At 53.4% G+C, this 24,858-nt stretch overlaps 3 protein-coding genes across 8 annotated transcripts; 1 reads left to right on the forward strand and 2 right to left on the reverse strand.

Moving 5' to 3' along the window:
• Positions 1-84: 84 nt before the first annotated feature.
• ELOA (elongin A) lies at positions 85-14,089 on the reverse strand. Of its 5 annotated transcripts, none has more exons than XM_080632148.1 (11): positions 13,952-14,089; positions 10,005-10,061; positions 8,699-8,817; positions 6,660-7,872; positions 5,544-5,658; positions 5,021-5,173; positions 4,518-4,615; positions 4,073-4,253; positions 3,442-3,553; positions 3,025-3,176; positions 85-2,549 (listed from the first exon to the last, which is right to left on the reverse strand). In XM_080632148.1, the coding sequence occupies exons 1-11, from the start codon at positions 14,021-14,023 to the stop codon at positions 2,488-2,490; spliced, it is 2,334 nt and encodes a 777-aa protein (XP_080488274.1). In that variant the 5' UTR covers positions 14,024-14,089; the 3' UTR covers positions 85-2,487. The 5 variants fall into 5 exon arrangements, with proteins under 5 accessions (XP_080488274.1, XP_080488273.1, XP_080488276.1 ...); XM_080632147.1 differs by having other exon boundaries at positions 5,021-5,176; XM_080632150.1 differs by lacking the exons at positions 85-2,549; positions 3,025-3,176; positions 3,442-3,553 and having other exon boundaries at positions 4,117-4,253; positions 4,445-4,615; positions 5,021-5,176.
• Positions 14,090-14,660: 571 nt separating this feature from the next.
• Positions 14,661-21,281, forward strand: LOC308228920 (kelch-like protein 31). The gene is made up of 3 exons (XM_080632550.1): positions 14,661-14,804; positions 17,016-18,227; positions 19,178-21,281. The coding sequence occupies exons 2-3, from the start codon at positions 17,038-17,040 to the stop codon at positions 19,908-19,910; spliced, it is 1,923 nt and encodes a 640-aa protein (XP_080488676.1). The 5' UTR covers positions 14,661-14,804; positions 17,016-17,037; the 3' UTR covers positions 19,911-21,281.
• Positions 21,282-21,544: 263 nt separating this feature from the next.
• Positions 21,545-24,819, reverse strand: RPL11 (ribosomal protein L11). Of its 2 annotated transcripts, XM_080632454.1 has the most exons (6): positions 24,699-24,819; positions 24,253-24,403; positions 23,796-23,902; positions 23,280-23,411; positions 22,475-22,585; positions 21,545-21,619 (listed from the first exon to the last, which is right to left on the reverse strand). In XM_080632454.1, the coding sequence occupies exons 1-6, from the start codon at positions 24,702-24,704 to the stop codon at positions 21,590-21,592; spliced, it is 537 nt and encodes a 178-aa protein (XP_080488580.1). In that variant the 5' UTR covers positions 24,705-24,819; the 3' UTR covers positions 21,545-21,589. The 2 variants fall into 2 exon arrangements, with proteins under 2 accessions (XP_080488580.1, XP_080488579.1); XM_080632453.1 differs by lacking the exon at positions 24,699-24,819 and having other exon boundaries at positions 24,253-24,612.
• Positions 24,820-24,858: the final 39 nt, after the last annotated feature.

Genomic DNA, 24,858 nt, shown 5'->3' on the forward strand with positions numbered 1-24,858 from the left:
AGGCTCGCTGCACTCGGGAGGGGAACAGCGGGAGTCGACGGTACTTAACACCGCTCAGAGACAGAAGAGAACAAGCAGGCAGGGTCCAGTGTTTGGCTTTTATTGAGACATGATTTTCGGCTTTTCATATAACTTATCTAATTAAAATATTCATCTTAGTTACCACAAAAAAAAGGAACATAGAAAAGTGTATGTACACAGTTAGGGACCAAAATACAAATGCAAGTCAAAGTCAACCCCTCCTGCCCGCGGCGTGGCGAAGGGGGAAGAGGCAGCTCTGCTCCGGTCCTTCGTGTGTGTGTGTGTGTGTGTGTGGAGCACATGAGAATTGCACAAGTAACACCCCGGGCACCGACCTCAGTTCTGGCCCCCTCCCTGCCATCCAGCCAAGCTGCAACACAGACACAGGCAGCAAAGCCCAGGGAAAAGAGGCTGTGCTGAGAGGGAAGGGGCATCACCCTGTACCAGCAATGCTTTGGGCAGTATCCCATCCAAGTGGCTGCTGTAGTGTTCATCAAGGGGCAGTTTAGCAATGCCCAGCTCCTCTGCTCAAGGCTCCCTTAGGGCCTGGCCATGATGCCAGACTCCACTTCCCTCCCCCTCTGCCCCTAGCCCAAAGTACAGAGGAGAAATAAATGGTAGCACAACGGTCAGCAGAAGATAATATATTGTTATCTAATTAAAAATACAGCAAAATTAAATACAGCAAAAATGCAAGAGTAAGGAGCCATTATTTTACAGCACAACACACACTGAAATGCTGCACGGGAACGTTAAAGCATCTGGGACTGTAACCAACTTACAGCACGTGAGAGTCTGAGAACATTTTTCCAAGACCTTCAAAATAAAGGAAAGAAAAGCCCAAATAAAGAGGCAAGTGTGCAGAATGGGTTTAAAGAAAGACAAAAAAGGAGGAAAACAAAGACAGGATCCAACAGAAACCAGAAGCATACAGGGATTTTTCTAGAGCCCTATGGGCAGCACAGCAAGGTGCCCCAGTCAGTGCACAAACAGCTCCACGCGTTCAGCATTTGGCAGCCACACAAAGCCAGCAGCAACAGCATCCACCGACACCTTTTCCACCTCGACAGCACAATCCCAAGGCAGCAAATATGGCTTGGAACAGGAGAACCTCTCTCCTTTCTGACCCAGCTGGACCTCTGAGCCCTGACAGCGCTGCCGCCTGCCCCTGCACAACCTGGGTCTGCCCAGCTCCATCTCCTGCTCACACCACCTCTGGTGAGGTCATTTTTGGAACCCACAAGTGGAAGCGTTCACCACAATCAGGCTCGATGGTTGACAGCGAGCGCCTGCTCAGTGAACCCACACATAGGAGCTGCAGAGCTCCATCCCCTCAGACACCAGGTACAACCCATTCCTCAACTCCTGCTACCACCCATGCACACGTTAAACACAAACCACGGTCCGTTATTCACTTCCCTCCAACACTAGGCAAGTGGGTTTAGGTTCCAAGACTAAAATCCTTGCTTTTTCCAAAGTGAGGGCAGACATACAGGGAATAGCCAGGATTTAAAATGGAAATAAATCCTTCCCCACTGCACCCAGGAAACACGATAAAAGTATTCCTTCTTCCTACTAAAAGAGGCAAATTGATGCCTTCATTGATCTTTAAAAACTGCTTTCAATTCCAGAGGCCAAGTCCCCTGTAACCTTCTCAATTAAAAGCAAAAACAAAGGAAAAAGATGTTAAAATCCAACTTGGTGCACAGAAAAATTTCTCCCCAAGCCCTTTGTAGTTTTATTCCCAGTAGCCAGCAGAAGACAACAGCAGCAGCAGAGAAAAAGTCCCCAGTGGCTCTTGGCATCCCTGCACAACAACGTAAGCATCCGTACAAGACCTACAGTAACAGCAGAGAGAAGGTCGAGAGTGAAGATTAATAGACACAAGCAGAGAGCAAAGCCTCGGGACTTGACACACTTGCCAAAAGACCAGTGAGCAGATGGGTGCTGCCTGTCCCAGGGAGCCCAGGAGGTACCAGATCACAAGGAAGGACACCCAGTGTCCACTCGGCCAGATGGAGCCACCGAGAGGCTGACCCTCGCACTGCATCAGGAGGGGGAAGACTACTGGGAGCAATATAAATACCAGTGAGATGGGGGCAACATATTAATTAAAACCATTTTATAATTTATGAAGAGGTTAAATAGTAAATAGTCTCTGATCGTCCACTCTCAGCAGGTGCCAAGACTTCACATTTTCTTGTGCCGGGAGGTTTTGTACACCCTTCTTTTGACGGACGACAAAGCCAGAAACAGGATGTTAAGGGCAGGTGGAAAAGAGGGGGCTTGACACTGAGAAAGGGACCAGAATAGAAGATAAAATACTGTGCTGTTGTCTTGTGCAGATCAAAACTTCTCCCAGCAGCTGCAGCCTCCAAAGAGTTCAAGGAAAAGGGCTGTGAGTACCTTCTCCCCCTTCAGTGCCACTCCCCAGCAGAGGGCAAGTCCCAGATCTGCACTGCAAGCTTATCTCCGAGAGAACCTGTTTTTGAAAGCTTTGATAGTCTTTGCCATCATGGGTGCAATTTCTGCAACAGAGGAAGGAAAAAAACCCAAATCAAACACGAAAACCCCACATGAAAACAGCAGTCACAGGCTGGGAGAGCAGAGAGCAGTTCAAAGCTGCTTTCTGCATGGCAAGAAGACAGAATTCCATTCCATTCCATTTCAACTCTCCCTGCTTCCTTCCCAAAGGGAGCTGCACTACAGTGCAGTGTTCCAAACAGCTGGACAGACACAGAGGGTTAAGGCAGGGTTTCTGCTGCACCGGTACCATCAAGGCAGGCTGATGCAGCCAGCACTGAGCAGGAAGGTGAATGAGATGTTCCCCTGTGCAAGACATTTGAACAGACTTCATCACCCTCTCCTTAGGGAGGGGAGAGAGGCCACCACCACCAACCCTCCCACATAGCCTGATTTCCCTATAGCAGAAGCAATAGATTTGTGTGTTTGTAAAGGAAGAGATCTAAGAGACCACAGGGATGTTGTGCAGTTTGTACTTACTCTTCACTGGTGGTTTCTTGGGGTCGTAGGAGGAGAAGGTGCTACCTGAAGACGGGACAGAATGGGCACTGCTGGTGCTGGGCCCATCATAGGACTGCTCCTCACTCACACGAGTGTGGCTTTTGCTAGATGTGTACAGGACTGGCTTTATTCTGGAACAGAGATGGGACAGACATTTCAGAAAAGGACTCACTGTGGTTTGATGCAATTCGTCAGACACAAGCCATGATACCACATGGAACCAGCAGTGCCAGAATTTCCACAATTCCCAGCAAGGAAGAGGCTATTACAAGTTACAAGGACCTCCCAGACACACAGAATCCTTCCCTGCCAGGATGCAGAGCTGCAGAGGGGCAGCTGGCAGGAGCTGCCAGGAAAAGAGGCGCTGAGCAGCAAGTGCTCCTGAGCGACACTCACTTGGTCTTCTCTGGCAGCAGAGGTCCTCCAGTTCCAAACTTCTCTTGTCTCCTTCGTACATCCCGAGGGGGCTTTGCTGCAGAGTTCACAAATGCCATTTTGGCCACTCTACCTGTAGGAGGCCAGAGGGAAACACTGCTCACATCCAACTTACTGTCTTCCCACAGCAAACTCCAGCCTGCTCTCCCCAGTCCATCCATTCCAAAGCTGTGGCAACAGCCTCCTCCCTAAGGTCTGAACCTCTTACTGTCACAACACGGGCTGTGAGAAATCAGACTGATCATGTCAGCAGTTCTCACAATGATCACCAATGATCAAAGAGCAGGAATGCTTTCTCCCACTGTGGTTTTCTTCAGCCCCAGCACAGGGAAGCCACTCGAGAAGAGGAGGTGCCTCTGCAGCCCTGCACATTCTTGCTGTAGAACACACTCTGGTCTGCATCACCACCTCAACGGATGAAGTCAAGGGTCTGCTACACCACTAAGCAAAGGCACCACATAAGACCAGAGAGCCAAGCAACTCCTCCATTGGACTAGATCCACACCAGTCAGTCCAAAAGACCTTCCACATACAGAGACATCTCCTGGGCAGCTTTCCCAGCCCCCTCTCTGCTCCTTCAGCCCTCCTTTACCTTTGGGTTTGTTGGCATGCGCGGAGCCGATGTTCCGCGCTAACATGAGCAGCCGCTGCTCTCGCGCGTCGTGCAGCCGAAGGTACATCTCCCGCCAGGACTCAAACTCCTCCGGCTTCTCGTTCTTGAAGTCTCGCAGACAGTGATTGTGCCACAGTTGATCCGTATCCTCGATGAGGACCTGAAGCAAACCCACACGTGAGCTGGGATCCCTCCTGACACCTTCGCTCCCCTCTCCCTCAGCATCAGGTAGTGCCAAGCCACTGGAATGCCACAGAGGGGCCTGCCTGCAGCAAGAGATGGGCAGATGGCAAATCCAGGAGGTCAGGACAGCAAAAGCCACCTCTTGCTGAACAGAGCATTGTTCTTTACCGTTCTGCTATTGCAGATGAGGACAGAACCACTCCCGCATGTCACCGTCACCTCCCCAGGCCAAGGCACTCACATGGTTACATTCCTCAATGCGGTACAGCTGCTCTGGGGTGCACCTCTCCAATACTGGCTCCAGCACCGAGAAAGGGACACCACCCACTTCATAGATTGCTAGAGAGAAGCAAGATGCACAAAGTATTTACCCTGCTCCTTCCTTGCTGGTTTTGACACCTTGAAATGCAGCAGAGGAAACTGCAGCGCTGCACGAAACGACACAGTACGAGGGGAAGGAGAAAGGCACTATGAGTGCAATAGCCCTAACAAGTCATCAGGCCCCAGGAACTCCAAATGGCTCTGTTGGCCACTACTTCCAGTGCTTCAGCACTCCCTCAAGCACATGGGCTGCTGCTTCCTGCAGCACCTGAGCTTTCAGAGAGCTCTGTCCCACATCAGTTAGGATGCCTTGCGACAAGCAGAACTTCACATGCAACTGCTGGGATATGTACAAACAAGTCACCAAGACTTCAGTGTACCCGCAGGGCAGCGTGAGCCACACAGATGAGGAAAGGTACTCACAGTCAATGTTGTTACTGAGGACTCTGATGCACTGCTGATACAGAGACATCATCTTGGGGAGGTAGGCAGTTTTAGAGCCTGAATACACTTGCATCTTTGAATTCAACCGGCGCCCTGTGAAACCTGCTTCGCTCTCTTCAACCGGCGAGGACACTGCTGCGAAGGGAAAGACTTGGAGTAAGGAGGAAACAGGGAAAAGAAGAACTCACCCTTATGAATGGCACAGCAGACACAAACTGGGAGTCACCCACAGGCAACCTAAAGGGCTAAGGCTTCTCCAAGAGACCTGCAAACTAGTTTCAGGAAAGGCAACTCCAAAGCCCAAGCCACAAGAAGGGTCAGCAAAGGATCTTCCTCATGGAAGAACACATGGGAAAACAACCACCTGCGGAAAGCTCTGGGCACCAGAGGCAAGACACCAGACCCCAACAGGAAGACTTGAAGCCAGGTAGCGGCTGCTCCCACTCCCTCCCACAAAGGATGGCTGCAGCTTGTTTCAAACCTCCTTTCCTGGCCAACATACCTTTCCTTTTCGTCTGGGAGCAGGTAATGGACTCGATTGAAGGAAGAGGGCGGTAATTGGCCTGGATTGGAGGCAGTGGGATCTCTGGTAACGTTGGTACTACATCTAAAAGTATCTGAAAGGAGAGGAGGTACAGGCAAGTAAGCCAAGAGTGCATGAGAATGTTACATCCTCCTGGTGTACAAAGAGCACTGAGCTGCATTTGGGTTGTTTTGTATAAACCACTCAACACTGCTTGCATCAGGAAACAGCCTCGGGGGGGGGCTGCACTTCTGCCACATCGCTGTGGCTCCATCTACAAAAGCAGCCAAAATTTGGGACCTGAATCACTCAGCTCCCTCCAGTAAGAGCCATGAATATCTTTAACCTACTCAGCTCAGTGCTGAAGGCCCCTGGCAAGAACCCAAGTCAGATTAACAGTGCAAAGAACTAGAGAAAACATGGAAGAGAAGGCTGGCAGAAACAGTTCCTTGATCTCAAACACTCATTTACCTGTTCCGTCTCTTCTCCTTCCCACCTCCTGCAAACAGACTCTGCAGTGGTGGTAGAGAGGAACCTCATGAAGTGAAGGAAACCTGCACTTACTCGAATGAATGGCAAAGTATTTAGCTGAAGTTATCATAGAATTATAGAATAGTCAGGGTCGGAAAGGACCTTAAGATCATCCAGTTCCAACCCCCTGCCGTGGGCAGGGACACCTCACACTAAACCATGGCACCCAAGGCTCTGTCCAACCTGGCCTTGAACACTGCCAGGGATGGAGCATTCACAACTTCCCTGGGCAACCCATTCCAGTGCCTCAGCACCCTTACAGTAAAGAATTTCTTCCTTAGATCCAATCTGAACTTCCCCTGTTTAAGTTTGAACCCGTTACCCCTTGTCCTATCACTACAGTCCCTAACGAAGTCCCTCTCCAGCATCCTTGTTCTCTTTTACTCTCCCTGGTTTTGTATAAATGCATTTTGCCTATTGCTTTTCTCTTCTCCCCTCCCTCTTCACCTGCTTTTCCAGCAGAGTCCCACTCCAACAGCACACAGCAATGCCTGCAGGACCAGGAGCAGCTGCTCCCACCTCCTTTGTTCACATTCAGGTGCTTCAAAGCCCTCACAGCCTTACCCTCTTTGGTTTTGGAGACTCTGGTACTTTCTTCTCTGCTTTTTTCTCACTTGTTCGCTTGTGGCTTGGACTTTTCCGACTCGAGCTCGAGCTGTTGGTACTGGCTTTGGATCCGTTCTGTTTGCTGTGCCCTCGGTCTTTCTCCCCAGCTGGCCCAGAAGGTTTGACCACTTTCTTCTTCTTCTTCTGGGGCTGGTCGTAGCTGAGGTACGACTCAAAGGACATCGTTGGTTGTTCAAACTCATCCTCCACTTCCCCCTCCCCAAAGCTGGAGGAAAAGCCCCCAGACTTCTTGTCTGTGTCAGAGGCTTTGCGCTTCCCCTCTGAGGATTTTAAGCTCCCAGAAACCCCCTTCTCTTTAACCCTATTTGAGGAGTCACTCTCAGCTTTCCGTTTCTCCCGCTCAGAGTTCGACGTCTCCAAGCTCAACTTGGGCTTTTCCAATTTGCCTTTTTCAGAGTCCCGATGTTTCTGCTTCTTAACGTGGTTGTCCAAAGCCTCCCCCGAGGGCGGCACCATGTGCAGCTTCTCCTTCCTGGAAGCACCGCTCTCTCGGTTCTTCTCCTTCTTGACGCCATCTGATGTCCTCTGCTTCTCCTTGCTGCCCCCTGCCACAGGGGCCTCTAGGAGCTGCTCTTTAAAAGAGGTCTTGTGCAATCTTTCTGGGCTGAAGGCAGAGCTCCTGTCCTCCTCTCTGCCATCAAGTCGCTGCTTCTTGTGAGACTTATGCTCTTTGCTTCGACTCATGTTCCCTTTGTCATGGAACTCACCGGGGTTCCTTTCCCGGCCTCCCTCCAGCTTCTCCTGAAAGCTGTGGCCTTTACTGGCTTTCCGATGAAATACTGTTGGTTCTTCCTGCTCCTCAGAGGCGTAAGGGTCTGTGTACATGTCCTGAGGGCTCTCACTTGGCTCAGGTGACCCAGCCTGTCCACAGTCCGAATATTCCTGATCTGAAGAGAGCACTGGGGAAGATCTGCCCCAACCCTTCCCCTCGTGGCTGCTAGAGCCGTAAGTCTCATGGACTCTCTCAGGCCTAGGATACCTTTTGGACTTCTTTTCCCTATGATCTGGGCTATAGGACTGGCTGCAAGATGGCTGGAAGGGTTCTGAGTACTCCTGGTCAGGTTCCTCATCCTCTCTGAGGGAGGGTTCCTGATGTCTTTTGCTTGAACTGCTCCTCTCATAGTCACGGTCTTCAGAGTCTACGTTATTTCTAAAGGGATAAGAAAACAAAATAGATTAAACCATCAAAATACGAGCACTACTCCCCATGGACCATGTGGATGGGAACCTGTCTTACACAAGACTCCTGTTGTATCCGGTAGTTTTGTGGCAAGAAAAGCACGAATTCTCTCAGGCACAGCAGCATTCAGGGATTTAGAAACTGCATTTCTAGTGCAGGAATTGGTTAAGCAGTTTGGTTAGGACTGAGACTTCACAGTACACTGGGAAGCAGAGACAGAGGCATGCAGAGACTCCTCCATGCCTGCACACTCCTGGCTGCACCGGTGCCTGTTCACATGCTGGGATACCACAGCCCTTGAAATTATCATGAAAACCTGACAATCTAAACCATCTCACTGCTGAGTTGTACACAGCTTGGTTACTGCAGCATGCTTGCTAGCATCAGCCTGCCCTTTCCATAGGATGCTTGCACATCAAAGCCTTGCAAAGCAAGCTGCTTTCTTCCCTTGGGCCTACAACTTCCTCTCTTGAGCACTGTAAAATGGGAAGCAAGCAGATTGCATCTCTTACTTCATTAAGGGCATTTTCCTGCCATCTACTGTTAATCTCTTCATCAAACTGCAAGTTCTTGAAAATTGGCCCCTTCTTTCACTGCAAACTGCAGCGTCAGCAGCCCAATGCACTGCGGCTACCAGAGGCAGGAAGTTAATGCCAAAACCAGGCAAAACCCCATGCAGGTTTAGCACATTTGTGTTACCAGTTTTTCCAGAGCCCCCACTGTGTTTCCTTGGCCAGAAAAGTTTATGTTCTCCACTGCAAGAATATAACAAAGCCAAGTGAAGAGGGTCACGTACCTGTCTGCCTCCTGGGACACCGGCACCAGCTTCTTCCACCTGGCTACAAGGTTCTTGGCAAAGTCTCCTACAAACTCATGTTTCCTTAGGCTGTTCACGGTCTTCCCAACACCCGTCTCCTTCATGAGAGAGCCAAGACATGAATTCATCAGCAAACCAGTCAGCATTCCCACCTCTGCTAAACTCCAAGTGACTAAAGTTAACATGCTACCCAGTGCTGTAGGTAGAAGTAAAACTTCTTGATCAAAGGGCAAGGATGTCACATACATCACGTTTTCAGCAGATATCATAGAATAGTCAGGGTTGGAAAGGACCTTAAGATCATCCAGTTCCAACCCCCCTGCCATGGGCAGGGACACCTCACACTAAACCATGGCACCCAAGGCCTCATCCAACCTGGCCTTGAACACCACCAGGGATGGAGCATTCACAACTTCCCCGGGCAACCCATTCCAGTGCCTCAGCACCCTCTCAGTAAAGAATTTCTTCCTTAGATCCAATCTAAACTTCCCCTGTTTCAGTTTGAACCCGTTACCCCTTGTCCTATCACTACAGTCTCTAATGAAGAGTCCCTCCCCAGCATCCTTATAGGACCCCTTCAGATACTGGAAGGCTGCTCTGAGGTCTCCACGCAGCCTTCTCTTCTCCAGGCTGAACAGCCCCAACTTTCTCAGCCTGTCTCCATACAGGAGGTGCTCCAGCCCCTGATCATCCTCGTGGCCTCCTCTGGACTTGTTCCAACAGTTCCATGTCCTTTTTATGTTGAGGACACCACAACTGCACACAATGCTCCAAGTGAGGTCTCACAAGAGCAGAGGGGCAGGGTCACCTCCTTGAACCTGCTGGTCACACTCGTTTTGATGCAGCCCAGGATATGGATATCATTTATTAGCATTCAGCAAATCAAAGACAACTTTACCCTTGTCAAACACTAATTAATTGTGTTAATAAGCCAAGCTAATATTTACCATGGCCACTGGTAAGTTTGAAGACAGAAGTCACTAATAATTCTGAGGATTAGCGTTTCCTAACTCCATGCTGATTCAGTTACTGTTAGGATCCACCCCGACTCTCACGTCTCAGTCAAGTGTTAAGCTTTTGGAAGAGCTGAGGATGACAAACCATCCCCTGTGGCTTTACACTTGCTCTGAGTCTCCGTGCCTGGCATCTAGAACCTCATCCCAACCGTGCCTGTGACGTGGCACTGTCACAGGTGGCCAAGGCAACACACCCCCCCCCACAGCAAACAGTTATCCTGGTGCCTCAACAGACACGATGGAAGCCTGAGAGATTTCACAGCTCTTACCACAAGAATGTCAACCGTGATGGGCAGCTCAGACAGCCTCTTCAGACTCTTCAGCAGCTGTGGAGACAAGGAGGAAAGTGTTCACACTTGTCATCCTGAACCACACACCACCACCACCAGAAAGGAAGAGAACCCAGCACTGTGTGAGAGCCTGGCAGAAAGATCCAAGTGGCAGACAGCTGCTCTCACTCCAAATGAAGCTCCCGAGAGCTGAACATGAGGGGCAACTGTAAAGGAATTATCATCTCTTTGCCTACGAGGGCCCATCTTAAGAGACTTACAACACACTCTGTTAGTGCTTTCTTCACACAGGACTTTAAGCAACTTTGGCTTAAAGCATCAGGAACAGACAGCCACAACTCTTGCACAGTAAGTGGAAGGACTTGGAAGCTTGTGACTGTCGGAAGGTGGTGCTGAGAACGACATTCCTTGTTGAGAGGGGCAGGGGGAAAAGTCCTTCCCTAAAGTTTCACAGACGAGCCACTGGGGGAAGGCAGACTGCTAGATGCAGCTGAAGGGGATGCACTTGTACCTCTGCCACCCGGGAGGTTTGGGGCATCACTTCACTGATGTTTTAGCTGCAAAACTCACAGCACTGCTGCTACTCATGTTATTTCCCACAGCTCAGCTATAGCCACAGACCAGCCCCATCAGCATTATTATAGCCCCTATACAGCCCAGGCTTTGTTCAGCACTGCCGTGCTGTATCCCATACAAAGGGCTGTCCCTGATCCAGATCTTCTCTCTAAAGCACTCTGCTCATGCTCAAATTAGCACCATTGACCTAAGCTATTCCAATCGCCTCCTCTTGCACCGTGCAAGGATCAGAGAGGTTTAGAGCTTGCCTTCCTTTTGAAGGAAGGAAGTTCTTTTAGCCGACTTGAAGGGTCGATTACTTTCAGAGAGAAAATAACTCCTCGAGACAGAGATAAGGGCTCATGCAGCTGAAGCAGAACCACAGGACGGTTTCTGTTCACCAGCAACCACTCCATTATATTTAGGGCTTCATTACCATGACCAAAGGTTTAGGTTTTCGTGTTTGTTTTACAAGAGCAAGACAGTGACACCACCAGTAACCATGTTCCAGCACCTGTGAGCTGATCGGGGTGCAGCAGCCCTTGCTGTGCTGTAACCTGGGTCTTCAAACTCTGACCCTGCAGCTTGGGGTAGCACAGAGTCTCCCCCCTTTTAGCTATTAGTTAAAGCTATTTAACTTTCAGGATTCACAAGACCTGAGGCACGTAATGTGCTCCACCGCCTGCCTCAACTGATGAGGGAAAACTCCTTATGGTGTGCTTAAAGCTTCCCAATTATTTTCTAGCTACACACCACCGTATCATCTTCCACAGCTCTTTTTGCTCTTTAGTTATTTGCTGCATTCAGGGCTGAATTCCAAACAGAAAAGCACTGTTCTCAATGGGGCTCATCTCTGGATTTCATATAGGAAGTGTGGTTTGAGACCAGACGACTACACATGTAATCCACAACACATCTCATGGGGAACTGGTTCATTCCAGTTCTCACCACAGGCAGTGGTTGGAAACCCCCCTCACATCTTAACGAAACCAGAAGGCAAGAGCTGATGTTCCGAGAGGCCACACGCTGCCTACGTGTCCCTTCAGCAGGCTCTTACACCTGCACGCTCATGAGGGATGCTCACGCAATCCGAGCACAGCAGACTCCCCGGCCAAGCAATAAAACCCTCCAAACGATGCCGCCAGGAAACGGGGCATTTCTGTTACCTGCGTCATCGGTAATGCACTTATCTGGCAATCTGAGCTCTCAAAACCTGCGTTCCTTGATGCCGTCCAAGCGGCACGCAGCCTGGGAACACCCCAGCAAGGCCACGTTTGGGAGCTGTGTTCATACAGCACAGTAAAACCTCTCTGCTGGGAGCTTCTGTGGACCACAAGTCCGTGCACATAAGATGTGCCAAGGGAGGCAGCTCCAATGCAGCGAGGGGGGAGAGCTTGTGTTGATTCGTATTTCCTATGGAAACAAGCTGGTGGTGTACATCCCACAGAACCCAGCCAAGCAGACTCCAACCTGGCAGCTCAGCTCAGAACTAACCAAGATCCTATGAGAAAAGGGGGCCAGGTAGAAGACAGAAAACACACAGCTTGAGTCCTGCCAGATGAAATACATACGAGAAAGCTCTTCTCAAACAGCCCAGTGTAGGGCAGTTTCAACCCCCACAAGACACAAGCCATTAAAACTCATCCTGTGGCATTACTGATAAAATAACTCCAAAGGACAAAGCAAGAAAACCAAAGACTGGAAACAGTGCAATGGGTGGGTAGCGCCAGGGGTGCTGTGGATCTGTCCTGCTCCCAGGTAAAGCCGTATCTGCTACAGGACTGTTGAGGAACCTGTTACTTTCTAACACAGGAAGGTGCTCAGAAGAGGCACAACCTGTAAGGACAATGCAATGGCAACTAGATTCAAGCCTAGAATCACACTTCCAAGGATACAGTTGGAAAGGTACCAGACATACAAGGAGTGCAGCTCTTTCTGCTGGGGAAGGAAACAATCATAATCCTGCTAACAGCAGCCTGAAAATGCTCAGCACCTCTGCCTCCCTTTGCAAAACTTCCTAGGATCAACAGAGAAACGACACCACCATAGGGTCACTGGAGAAAGAGTCAGCCTGTGCAAATAGCACCCAGAGACTTACAATGCCCGAGCAGCACAGGCAGGCAGTTACTGCCCCGAGCTGACGCAAGGGTCAGGACATGGGAGCAGCAATTCTCTGTGCACAACGCGCTGAGCCAATATTTGAAGTCCTGAAGGTGCTTTCAGCACCACAGAGCCCAAAACCGCCTGGAACCAAGTCCTCAGCAGTCCCTCAGCGCCCTACCAGTTAAACCCTGCTCTGGTCTTGGCTGAGAGGGTGAGAAAAGGAACCTGAGCCTCTCATGGCTTCACTCCTGGGATGGCTGGAGCTGGGTACAGGGGCCTCTGTTTTAAGGGGCTGGCAATTGAGCAGCTCGGTGTCCATCCTTCCTCATGGGCAGGTCCTGGGAAGCGAGCCGTGTGCCTTGGTTGAAGTCAGCCGAGCGCAGAGCAGCCCCACGGCCCCATCTGCCTCCTCTTGCACCTGCACTAAGCAAACCACAAACCGGACACCTGGAAACTGTCACACCAGCTGCTCCTCCCTTAACATGTGAGAGCAGGGAGGGCAGCATGTGCTGGGCCCGCACCTGAGCTCCACCACGGCTCCGGATCGCAGCCCCAGAACAAGGCAGCTCAGCCCAGCGCTCCGCAGGAGCTGCTGTCAGCCACAGCCCCGTGTCACCGGGCGGGCTGGAGCACACGGCAGCCGCTCCAAGACAGCTGCTGCGGGCAACAGGTTCTGCCAGCGGACACGTTCCCTCGTGGAGACGGGCGAGGGGCAGCGAGCAGCTTCCCCCAGCCCAGCGCAGGGACCGGCGCAGAGTCAGCGCTCAGCGGCTCCGTGCCCTGACCCCAGCCATCGAAGCAGCCCTGCCACTGCCCCGGGCCGTGCCTCCCGTCCCCCCGTGTGGGCACCGCGGCTCTGGAGCACGCACACGTCACCAGGGCAGGACTCTTCCGGCAAGGTCTCCCGCTGCCCGCTTGCACCAGCGCTGAGCCCCGGCGGGACCCCCGGGGACCCCCGCCCGCCGCGGCGGGCCTCCAGCGTGGCAGGCAGGGCCTGCGCGGCCAGTCCCGGCCGGTAGCACCGGGGGGGATCCCACTCGGGGCAGCCCCGCGCTCTGCCCCGCAGGCACAGCCGCCCGCCTCGCCCCACGGCCCGCGGGTCCGGCCGGGCAGGACGCTCCGGAGCAGAGGGGACGGGAAAGGAGAGCAGGCCCGGCCCCGCTGCCCGTGCCCCCCGCGGGACGGCCCAGGCCCTCCCGACCTCCAGCCCCGCCGCGCCGGCCCTGCCGCGGAGGGGGAACCCCGGCCGCGCCACCGCCCCCCGTCACCTTCTTGGGCTCGGAGCTGCCCGCCAGCCGCGACTGCAGCTTGCCCACAACTTCCAGCACCGACGCCGCCATTTTTATTGCTGGCGAGGCCGCGGCGGCGGAAGCGGCTTCACCGCCCGCTGCCCGCACGGCATCTGCCCGCCGCCGCCGCCATCTTGGCTAAGGGCAGGAAGCGGAAGCGGCGCAACGCTGCCCTGGCCGGTGGCGGCCATGACGGGTGAGGGCAGAGCTCTGCGGGTGCCATGTTGGGGCCTGGCAGGGGCGGCGGGGCAGCGCCATCTTGAGTGCGGGCAGGGCACTGCTGAGGCATCGGAGCCGCTGTGGTCAGGACAGCACAAAAGCCGCTTCATGCCCGGTCTCTTTGCCTCTCAACGGCACATGGCTCCATCACAGCTGCTGGAGTGCGTGGAAAGCAGGAGGTTAGATTCGTTCATGGCCAAAGGCTGCGTTATTCCAGGCCTGGGGCTCCTCAGGCAGGAGGGGAGCAGCAGCAGGGCAATGTCTCCCCACATCATCCCTGCGGAGCTCCTCAGCAGTGGAGCCGGGCCTTTGGCTGCCTCCCTGTGCCCTTGGCAGCGCCCAGGTAACCCTGGCCACTGCTGGGGCCGGCTGCAGCCATGCCCTTGGCTGGAGCAGCGCTACCTGAGCCCAGCCCTTGCCATGGCTGGGGGAAGCTGTCCTCACCTCACCCCAAAAGCCGGCTGCAGACGTAGAAGTGATAAGAGCAGCCAGCTGGTGGGGAGAGCAGGGAGGAGGATGTCCCGTGGGGCAAGCGGAGGGTCTCTGTGCCCCAACCCGCAGAGCCCTGCGCTGCCCAGAGCTTCCCCTTGGACCAACCGGGCTTAACAGCAAGGTAAGGAGCAGCCCCAGCTGGCAGGACCTGCAAGGCTTGTGTGGGGCATGGGAATGGAAGCAATGGCACTGGGAGAGCTGCTGCTTCCTAACGCAGGGCTGGCAACAGAACAGTGCCCAGAGCTGCAGCATTCAGCCCCTGCCTGAACCCAGGGCTGGGGGCCGGTGAAGGACAGGAGCTCTGTTTGGTGGGATGCCGAAGGAAATCAGCCCATTGGAGCTTCCTGAGCCTGCGGCATCGCGCAGCGTGGGTCCTGCTGTGCTGTGCGCTCAGGACTACGGTGCGGGGCTGAGAGCAGCAGCACTGAAAGGATGCGAGGACAACAACTGTCTTTTAAGAGGAGTTTAAACAGCCAGAAGGAAGCCGTCTTCTTTCTGTCTGGGGCCTCCTTAAAACCATTCCTGCTCCCTGGATTAATCCAGCAGCCAGGATTAAGCTGTAGGACAAATACCCCTTTCAGGTGGCTGCAGTGGTGTTGCAGCCAGAAGCAGTCACAATGTCCCGTTTTAACTCAAGTGCAGGTAGTAAAGGTCGCTCTGCCCTCCTGCAGGCACCGGCTGGAAGAACACAAGCACGTGTTCCCTATGGGAGCCTGTCAAAGGTGTCCACAGGGACAGGCAGGAAGCCATGGACATCAATCTGAGCCCAAAGCTTCCCATGGCTCTGCTGTGCTTGTGTGGGATGCAGTTAGAAGATCTCCGCTGTATCCCAGAACAACTTCCCCCTTGTCTCCTGAATGGGGTGGACAGGGGATGGGGAAACCAGCTGCATCGCTGGGCTTTCCTGGAGGAGTTAAGAAGGCTTTTGGGGATGGGACAAGTCCTGCTTCCCTTTGGGTTAGTTGGGATGCTCTGGCAGCACTGTACGTCAGGACACAGGTCTGAGGGATCTGGGGAGAAGACGTGGAGAAACATTGGAATTTCCTGGGAAATTCCAATATTTCACCTGTATTTCAGTTGAAAAGCTGAACCTGCAAATTTTCCTGGGGAATGGATAGTCTGACCAACCGGTGTGGTTGGGAGCACCCGAGTGGTGTTCCTGGGATAGGGTAAATCCCGGTTCCTTTTCCCAACTGGGAGCTGTGTGTCAGAAGCCATCTCGTAATCAAACACACACAGAGAGAACAGGATTTGTGCCTGAGGTCCAGAAGGCCTGGCTCCTGCTCCAGGATGTGACACTGTGACAGATGAGCTCTCCATGATGTAAAGTGAGGTATCCCCATGGAACACCGCAATGCCAGGGATGGCTCGAGTGCCTGGGGCTTTGCTCCTGAGTTCCCTTGGCTCCCTGCTCCCTGCGGCAGGGCCGGCCCCGCTGCTCCCGCTCGGGCTCAGCCCTGAATCCTCTTTCCCAGCAGGGACTTGGACCAAACTTTTCCCTCCTCCGTATTTTTCTGCTGAAGTCTCATCATTCCCCCCTTGCCCTGTGCTAAATGCGAGCCGATGACTCAGTTCCGAGCAACCCGATCTTTATGGCCAAGTGCAATAAACAGTCCCCAGACATGTGAGCGCAGTAACAGCTATTTCTGGCCGGCAGATCTCTTCCCTCATACACTGGCTGCTCTGGGCTCCGTCAGAGGAGCTCAAGTCATCACTGCCAAGTTCCAGACTGGAATCTGGGAACATTCAAAACCTGCATTATTGTTGTTCGTTTTTCTTCCCCCCTTCACTTGCACCCTGACCCCAAAGAGCCCAAGTGGTCAGCCAGATGCCTCACTGTGCCCAAGGGGCTGAGGGGGACATGCACCCCCTTCTCCTGCAGTGCTGGGGTTCATCTCAGCTTCTTGCTGTGTAGAAACCTCTATCAGAGCTGCTGGGACTTGATTCACCCCCAGCTGACGTGGGCTTGAGTCAGGAGAAACACACCCTGTGATCACTGGCTCGCTCTGTCTGGAGTCTGTGCCAGCCCTGCCAGCAAAGCAAGCATGGCCCCGCACCCCAGGAAACCAGTGGGTGCTCCCAGTTCCCCCCAGAATCCCAGTCCTCTTTTATCACAGTGCTGGGACTGGTTGAGAGTTGAGGATCCCCTCTTGGAGTCATGGCCCTCAATGCCTTTCACACAGGGCTTGGGAGGCAGTTTCCATCCTTCCTTTGGCCTGACCCAAAGAGTGTTGAGTCAGTGGGAGGTTTCCCTTTGATTCACCGAATGTCAAAGAGCAGCAGGATGCCTGCACCCCTGCTCCAGGGCTCCTCACCTCTCCTTTCTCCCCAGGTCCCGTTCTGGTTCTACCAAGATGGCACCCAAAAAGAAGCCCCCCAAGAAGCCCAAGGTGGATAAAGAGGCTGCATCCATCCCCCCGCTGACGATGGAAGATGCTTTGCTAGGTGTCCAACACCTCAATCACTGGAATAGTCTGTACGACAGCGGCTCCAACGGCTTCCACTGCACAGCCACGGAGGTCGAAGCCCCGGAGCATGGAGCCAGCCTTTTGGAGGGGATGAACCAGATGCGCCAGAAGCGGTTCCTCTGCGACCTCACCATCGCCACCAAAACAAAGTCCTTCGAGGTGCATAAACTCGTCCTGGCTTCCTGCAGTGAGTACTTCCACCGCCTGCTGCAGAGAGACCCTCAGCTGCACCACGTGGAGCTCCACGATGTGTCCCCACTGGGCCTCGCCACCACCATCACCTACGCCTACACAGGCAAGCTGAGCCTCTCACTCTACACCATCGGCAGCACCATCGCCGCGGCCACGCAGCTGCAGGTACCGGTGCTGCTGAAGATGTGCAGCGACTTCCTCATGTGGGAGTTGGCTGTGGAGAACTGCGTCTACATCGCCAACATCTCCGCCAACTTCGGCCTCAACCAGGTGAAAGATGCCACACGGAAATTCATCCGGGAAAACTTCCTGGAGTTCTCCAAGACTGACCAGTTCATGAAGCTCCCCTTTGATCAGATCAATGAGCTGCTGATGGACGATGGCCTGCAGATACCCAGCGAGGTTGCTGCCTTCCAGATTGCTGTCAAGTGGCTGGAGTTTGACCCGCAACGGGTCCGGTATGCTGCTGACCTCCTGAGCAACATCCGCTTTGGCACAATGTCAGCTCCAGACTTGGTCAACCATGTGCAGCCTGTGCCACACATGATGCAAGATCCACAATGCCACAAGCTCCTCGTCGATGCTATGAATTACCACCTGCTCCCCCACCAGCAGAACAGCCTTCAGTCTCGGAGAACCAGGATACGGGGAGGCCAGAGAGTGCTTGTCACAGTTGGGGGTTGTCCAGCGTTGACTGAGAAGGCTCTGAGCAGGGAGATCAGCTACAGGGATGCAGAGGGAAACTGGCATAAGCTGACGGAGATGCCAGCAAAGAGTTTTAACAAGTGTGTGGTGGTGATGGATGGATTCATCTACATTGCTGGTGGGGAAGACCAGAACGATGCCAGGAACCAGGCCAAGCATGCTGTCAGCAGCCTGAGCAGGTAAGACAGGCCCCATGTGGCCATGCAGAGGATTCAATCTAGGGCCAGCCTTGACCTGCTCTCTGGTTTGCCTGGGTTCATTTTAAGGTCTATTTACTGCCTGTAAGATTCCTGTTACCCTTCAGGCTTTCTTTTCTTCACCTCCATGTCTCTCTTCCTCATTTAAATGACCAGGTTTGTTTCCTAAATCCCCATAAGCCTGTCACTGGATCCCCAAGGGATTACTACTCCAAAAAAAAAAGGAGTAACCATGGCAACCTGACATGCAGTATTTGGTTTGCAACATAAACCTGACCTCCCCAGTGGCTCTGCTGTGGCTTGGCTCAGCCACCTGAGACTCCACACACAATGACCGTGTCAGCACTGTTCGAGGCCAGCCCTGTGCAGCTGCTGATCACCCCACTTCAGCTAGGAGCTGCCCTGGGCTCTTTCTCCTGCACCAAGGGTGGTTGAAGGGACTCACTGACTTCCTGTTTCTGGCCAGTAGAAGCTTATCCACCTTCTCCATTGCTCTGGGGACCTGGCAGTTCCAGTTCCCTTATCTGTCGCATGGGCATGCAGGAACTGGCTTCTTGTTATGTGCTTGGCTTTGGCTTGTCCCTAGGTCATCTTCTACCCACCAAGACCCAATAGAGGGGACAGTGATAGTACCTGAAACACCTCAGATCTGTAGCGCTCTCCATTTCTAAGCCATGCTTAGAGCTGTGGTGGAAGGAGCACTGCTAGGCCATCCCAAGAGTTACAGCAGCAATGCCAGCAGTCACAGCCAGGATCTAGTCCTGTGCATCTCCGTCCACACTGCCTATCAGGAGGGTTTCACACTGCTGGAGAAGCAGAGAGGTTCTTCAGAGCACAAACTGCCTCCTCCAAAGGCAGATGTCTGGCAGGCCCCACCTCTCCCTGTGGCTCTGATGCCAGTCCTGGACAGACAGATCTCCCTTTGTCCCCAGGTACGACCCTCGCTTCAACACATGGCTGCACCTGGCCAGCATGCAGCACAGGAGGTCACACTTCAGCCTCAGCGCCTGCGATGGGCTTCTCTATGCTGTGGGAGGGCGCAACGCCGAGGGCCCTTTGGTATCCATGGAGTGCTACATCCCCACTACCAACAGCTGGCAGAGCAAGGTGAGCCTGGAGACACCACGCTGCTGCCATGCTACCACCGTCATCAACGGCAAGCTCCTGGTCACTGGTGGCTACATCAGCCATGCCTATTCCCGAACCGTGCTCTGCTACGATCCCAGCACCGACTCCTGGAAGGAGCAGGCAAGGCTCAGCACCCCCCGGGGCTGGCATTGCGCGGCCACCGTGGCTGACCGAGCCTATGTACTGGGTGGGAGCCAGGTGGGTCCCCAGGGCGAGCGGGTGGACGTGATGCCTGTGGAGTGCTACAGCTCAGTCACGGGGCAGTGGAGCTACATGGCACCACTGCCCACGGGGGTCAGCACGGCCGGGCTGGCTCTGCTGGAGGGGCGCTTGTGCCTGGTGGGTGGCTGGAATGAGAGTGGGAAAAGGTATCAGAAGTGTGTTCAGTGCTACAACCCCAACCTCAATGAGTGGGCTGAGGACAAGGACCTCCCTGAGGCCACTGTGGGTGTCTCATGCTGCACCATCACCCTTCCACGCCCCCTGAGCTCCGGGTCTCGGGCCAGCTCTGTGGGCTCAGCAGCAGCCAGCACGTAAAGAGCCCTAGGTGCCACATGGCTTATGCCAGCAGCTAGGGGAGGAGACAGAGCTCAGAGGTGTGGGGTAGCTGGATGGGGAGGCACACTGATGTCTGGAGTCTCTGCAAAGCCTCAGCCACTCTTGTTCCATCACGGCAAGTTTGGAACACTCTAGAAAAGTGTCTTCTGAGCTACCTGCACCCCATCCTGTAGCTGAAGCAGGGATTACTCAAGCAGGGCTGCTGAGCATCAGGGCAAACACTTGGTTTTGTTCCGGTCTTCGCACAACACAGTGGAATAATATCCAGGAAGCCAACACGCTGCTGAAGGGAACCCCAATGTGCCATGAAGATGTCAAGACAAAAGCTTCAGCAAAGCAGGCTGCTTTTCACTGCTCACCACAGTTAAGTTCTCATGCAGGAGCTGATCTTCCCCTGAGAATTCCCAATCTCTCTCTAGAGCTCATCTCAAGCATGGAGCTACACCACAGCAGAACATCATTCCTGTTCAAATTCCACTTCCCTCTGTGTGTTTCAGCATGCACTGCACACACTGCCCTGTCTGCGTATCTTGGAGTGGGCTCCATCCTGAGCAGTGATGTCAAACTTCCCTGCTTTACAACCGCAAATAGGCTTGAGAAAGGAAGGGTCTGGTCTTTAACACTGCACAGTGACTGGGGGAGTGTGGGCAGACTGGCATGGAAGTGAGTTGACCCCTTATTTTTTTTACTGTAGCTTTTTATTGTAAGGTGCAGGAGAAAACCAAGCACCAGAGGCAGAAGCAAAGGGTGTTCCTGAACCCCACTTGTGTGAGCTGCCCTGTCCTGCAGGGAATTTTCTCTTTAAACAATAAAGACCATTCCTTTGCAGGGGAGAACTGTCTGGCTGGGTAATTACAGCAGTATTAAATTCACACGTGAAGCATTTTAACACAGAAGCTAATCTCTTCAGGATTTTAATTGCTTCAGGATTTCTAGCACTCATTAAGAGCACCACAATCCGTGAGGCAGAAACAACACCAGCTGCAGGTACAGGCACTTGGGTCTCACAGCACCCAGGGCAGCAGCTTGGCTCCAGCGTTCTGCTGGCTGATCCCAGCTGCCCCTCCAGGGCACAGGGTTTGAAACCCAGTTTAGAGACACCACGGGCCTCAACTCATTCCCTTTCATAAAGAGCCCTCAACCACACTTCGGCTTTATAGCTCTGCTTTACTAAGAGGGTGCACATGCCATTTCCTTGGGAAACCAAATAGTTCCAGAGCAGCCAAGTTTCTCCCACTGACTTGGACTCCCTCATTCACCAGGAACCCTCAACACTGCAGGTTGGTCTGTTGAGGACCAGAACCAGCACTGACTGACTGCACTCCCCTCAGATGTTCAACCCCCCAAAACTCCCACTCAACAACTCCAGTAGTCAAAAAGTATGTATTTGTTTTCTTCTTTCTGCACCCACTTGCAGACTCCAAAGTTCTACACACCATCTGTGCAGCTGGATGCAAAGTAGAGACAGCACCACATACATCCAACCCTTGCTCGCTCCTGAGAATAGTGTGTTCTCCTCATGTCCACATCCTTCTGCTTCCTTTGGAGTGAGTGCCTCTTGCTCCCAGCAGCCTCCCAGGTCAGGAGGAGCCCCCACAAAATTCACAACAGGAGACAGAGCTTAGAAAAATTTATTTGCTTTTAGTAACAGGAACTGCTCATTTACCAGGAAGGATGATGCCATCGTACTGTGAGGGAAACAAAAGACAGGAGCAAGTGAGAATGTACCACCAGGTAGAGGTGCAGTGCTGCTGTGCAGGAAACCGAGTTGCCATATTCACCCCAGGCCAGGCAACAGAGACATGAAACACCAGCTCTCTGCAGCCAGCTGCTTTGCTGCTGTGCTGGTGACTTCCAAGGAGGGGACAAGCACTAACCTCTGCTCAGCAGCCCAGTGAAACAAGCAGCCCACCCACCCTTCGCAGGCAGATCTGACCAAACTACACTCATCCCTTTTACAGTCCAAAGATATGGGGTCCTGAAGGAAGCTACACCACAGCAAGCAGAACCACTGCAGGAGCAGGCTGGCACCCTCCCTGCACAGGGTACAATAATGTAGGTGTAGGCAGAGCCTCCAGACAGACCATCCAACCCCTTCCACCTTTGAAAAAGCTCCAACAATTCCCATCTGAGCATATCCAGCCAAGCACTCAGCATCTTCCATTCACTGCCCAGCCTGGCTCAGAGCACAGATAAACCCAGCCAAACTCATTTCATTTGGACTACTCCATCCTCCAAGTCCAGCAGCTGTCAGACAAATCCTAACCCTGCCTCACCATTCCTGATCTGCACACATTAAACACCTTCAAACACCACCTGAGAGATTTACACAGGAGCTGACACTCCCCCAGCTATGCTGCTGCAACTGCTCTTTCAGTTCAGCACACACAAGGAGAGGCATGACCAGCACTCGCACCCAAACACAGCCTCACTGCTGCAGAGCAGCAATAATGAACATTAAACAGTGATCTCCATCTCCTCCTGCCCAGCGACTTGCTCTTTGCTCGGAAACTCCTGGGATACAAAATAAAGCTGGACTTTACCTTTTGCTGGAACCAGCGCATGGCTTCTTCCTTCCCAATTCTGTGCTTGGCTCCAATGTTGCCAGTCCTGCGCTTCTTGTCAGCGATGCTGAAACCAGGCCTGCCCAGCACCTGTCCCGAGAGCAGACCCACAGCACTGCTTTATTCTGCCAGTGATTTTCTTACACTTCACAGTTTTTTAGGATGGAAGGCTGGAATTTCCACATCAATAACATCTCATTGTCCGAGTCACATTCAAGACCCAAACCGTTATCCTCAATGTAAATATAAGACTACAAGGAGAGACCCTAGGTTGTGCAACTCAGCACCTATACTGACTTGGAGAAACTAAAAGAAGTGTGGAAGATCCATACTCAGGCTCTAGAGAACAGATCCACTGGCCAGCACTGCTAACACGAGTGGAACAGCTTCCCTCTGCTTCAGACATAGAACATGAGGCATAGCACAATGGAACGAATGAGACCCATGAGCCCTCACACAGCAGAGAGCCTTCCAGCAACAGCCATCCTTCTGCCTGCATTCCCAAAGCCCCTGCTGCACCTTCCACCCCCAAACCCAGCACAGCCTCTTCAGTGCTACTTCAGGAGTACCAGTACAAGCAGCAGCACTTCCTTCTGAAGAGGCTTTGTGTGCCACATCACAAACCTGGAATTTTACAGCAGCCCCTCTCAGTTTACACTGGAATTTTGGGGGCATTTTCTACCACCCAGAGCTGAGCAGGAGGCTCACAAGGCAGTTACTGTTCTAGGCTCCTTCTAGAGCTTTCACACAAGCCCAGTGGCTGCAAGAAGCGGGGAATACGCACCACGTAAAAGTCCAAGCCGTAGATCCCAATGCTGGGATCGTATTTAATCCCCAGGTCGATGTGCTCCTGGATTCCAAAGCCAAAGTTCCCGGTGTCTGAGAAGTTGTTTTTTCTCAGCTCATATTCTCGCACCTGAAACAGCGACTGTCAGTCACTACTTCATCACTGACTGCAGAGGCAGCAGTCCTGCGTGGTCTACCAACTGCCACCACCCCAACTAACTTACATGCCACTTCATCTTTAGCCCTAAGGTTTTACTCCCAAAGTCTGCTCATAAATCAATGCAGCAGAGACAGAACTCCAAAAGAAAGAAGAAACCACACCAACTCACTCTTAAAAATGGATGGAAGAGCAAGCAGAGGAATGGTGCAAACACACAGGTCTGTATCAGGGTGTATCTGTGACTGACCTGTCGCTAGGTCAGCTACATCATTTCAAAGCACACATCTCTTCAGCTGGGACACGTTCAGTTTTGTTCTTTCCCAAATCAAAGATCCAGACCAGCCAAATTCTTACCTTCAAGCCCTTCTCCAGAATCTCCTCTGCTTTGGCCCCACGAACCGTGCAATGAACTGCGATCTTCTCATTTCTTCTGATTCCAAAGGATCGCACAGTGTATCGTGCTGTAGGCAGCAATAACTACGCTTAGAAGCTATTCAGAGGATTCCCACTCAGGGAATACATAAACAGCTTAAGACCAGCAAAGAAATCGATTTAAAAGAAAGAAAAAAGCACCAAAGTAACCGCAGGTTCCCTCTCGGGGCGGGGGGGAGCAGCCCCAGTCTGGAGGCAGAACCGACTGAAAGGAAATGACCACCAGCCCCGGTACATTTCAGGCTCCCAACTCCCACAGCCAGGTTCACCCCAGCCAGACCTCCCCGCCCTGGAGCCCCTCTGCATGCTCAGGGAGAGCCACCACGGCTGGAGGCGGGCAGCAGCCGCTCCCCTGCAGCCTCGGCACACGCAGCCTCACCTTTGGAGAAGACGGGGGTCTGGCCCGTCAGCTGCTCCAGCACCTTGGCCGCCCGGGTGAGCCTGTCCCCACTCTCACCGACGCAGATATTGAGGCACAGCTTGCGGATGCGCAGCTCCCGCATGGGGTTCTCCTTCTCACCCTGGTCTTGCTGCGGACAAACGACACGGAGGGTAACGGGGGGATGCCCGGGGCACGGCCGCCTGCTCGCCCCATAGGCCTGGGGAAACCTCATCCGGCCGCTACCGCCGCCAGGCCGCGGCCTGTCATGGCAGCCACTTCCCCAGGGCTGCCCACCGGCTCTTCCCTACCCATCCCGGCCCCGCAGCGCTCTCTCCCGGCCTCCCCCGCTCCTTCCCGCACAGGCGGCGGCCCAGCCGAGCCCCGCCGGGAGGGGATGGCGGCGGATAGAGACAGCGCAGCCCATAGCAAACCCCTCCACTCACCGCCATGATGGAGGCGGGGAAAAGACCAGCTGGGTGCCGCCGCGGGGTCTTATGGGACGGCGCGGGCTAGCGCGGCGGCAGCGCCCCCTAGCGACCGGAGGGCGGGGTGGCGGCGGGCTCCCCCCTGCAGCGGGACCGGCGCTCACCGCCGTGAGCCCTG

Source organism: Psittacula echo, assembly GCF_963264785.1.
Source record: "Psittacula echo genome assembly, chromosome: 21".
NCBI lineage: Eukaryota > Metazoa > Chordata > Aves > Psittaciformes > Psittacidae > Psittacula > Psittacula echo.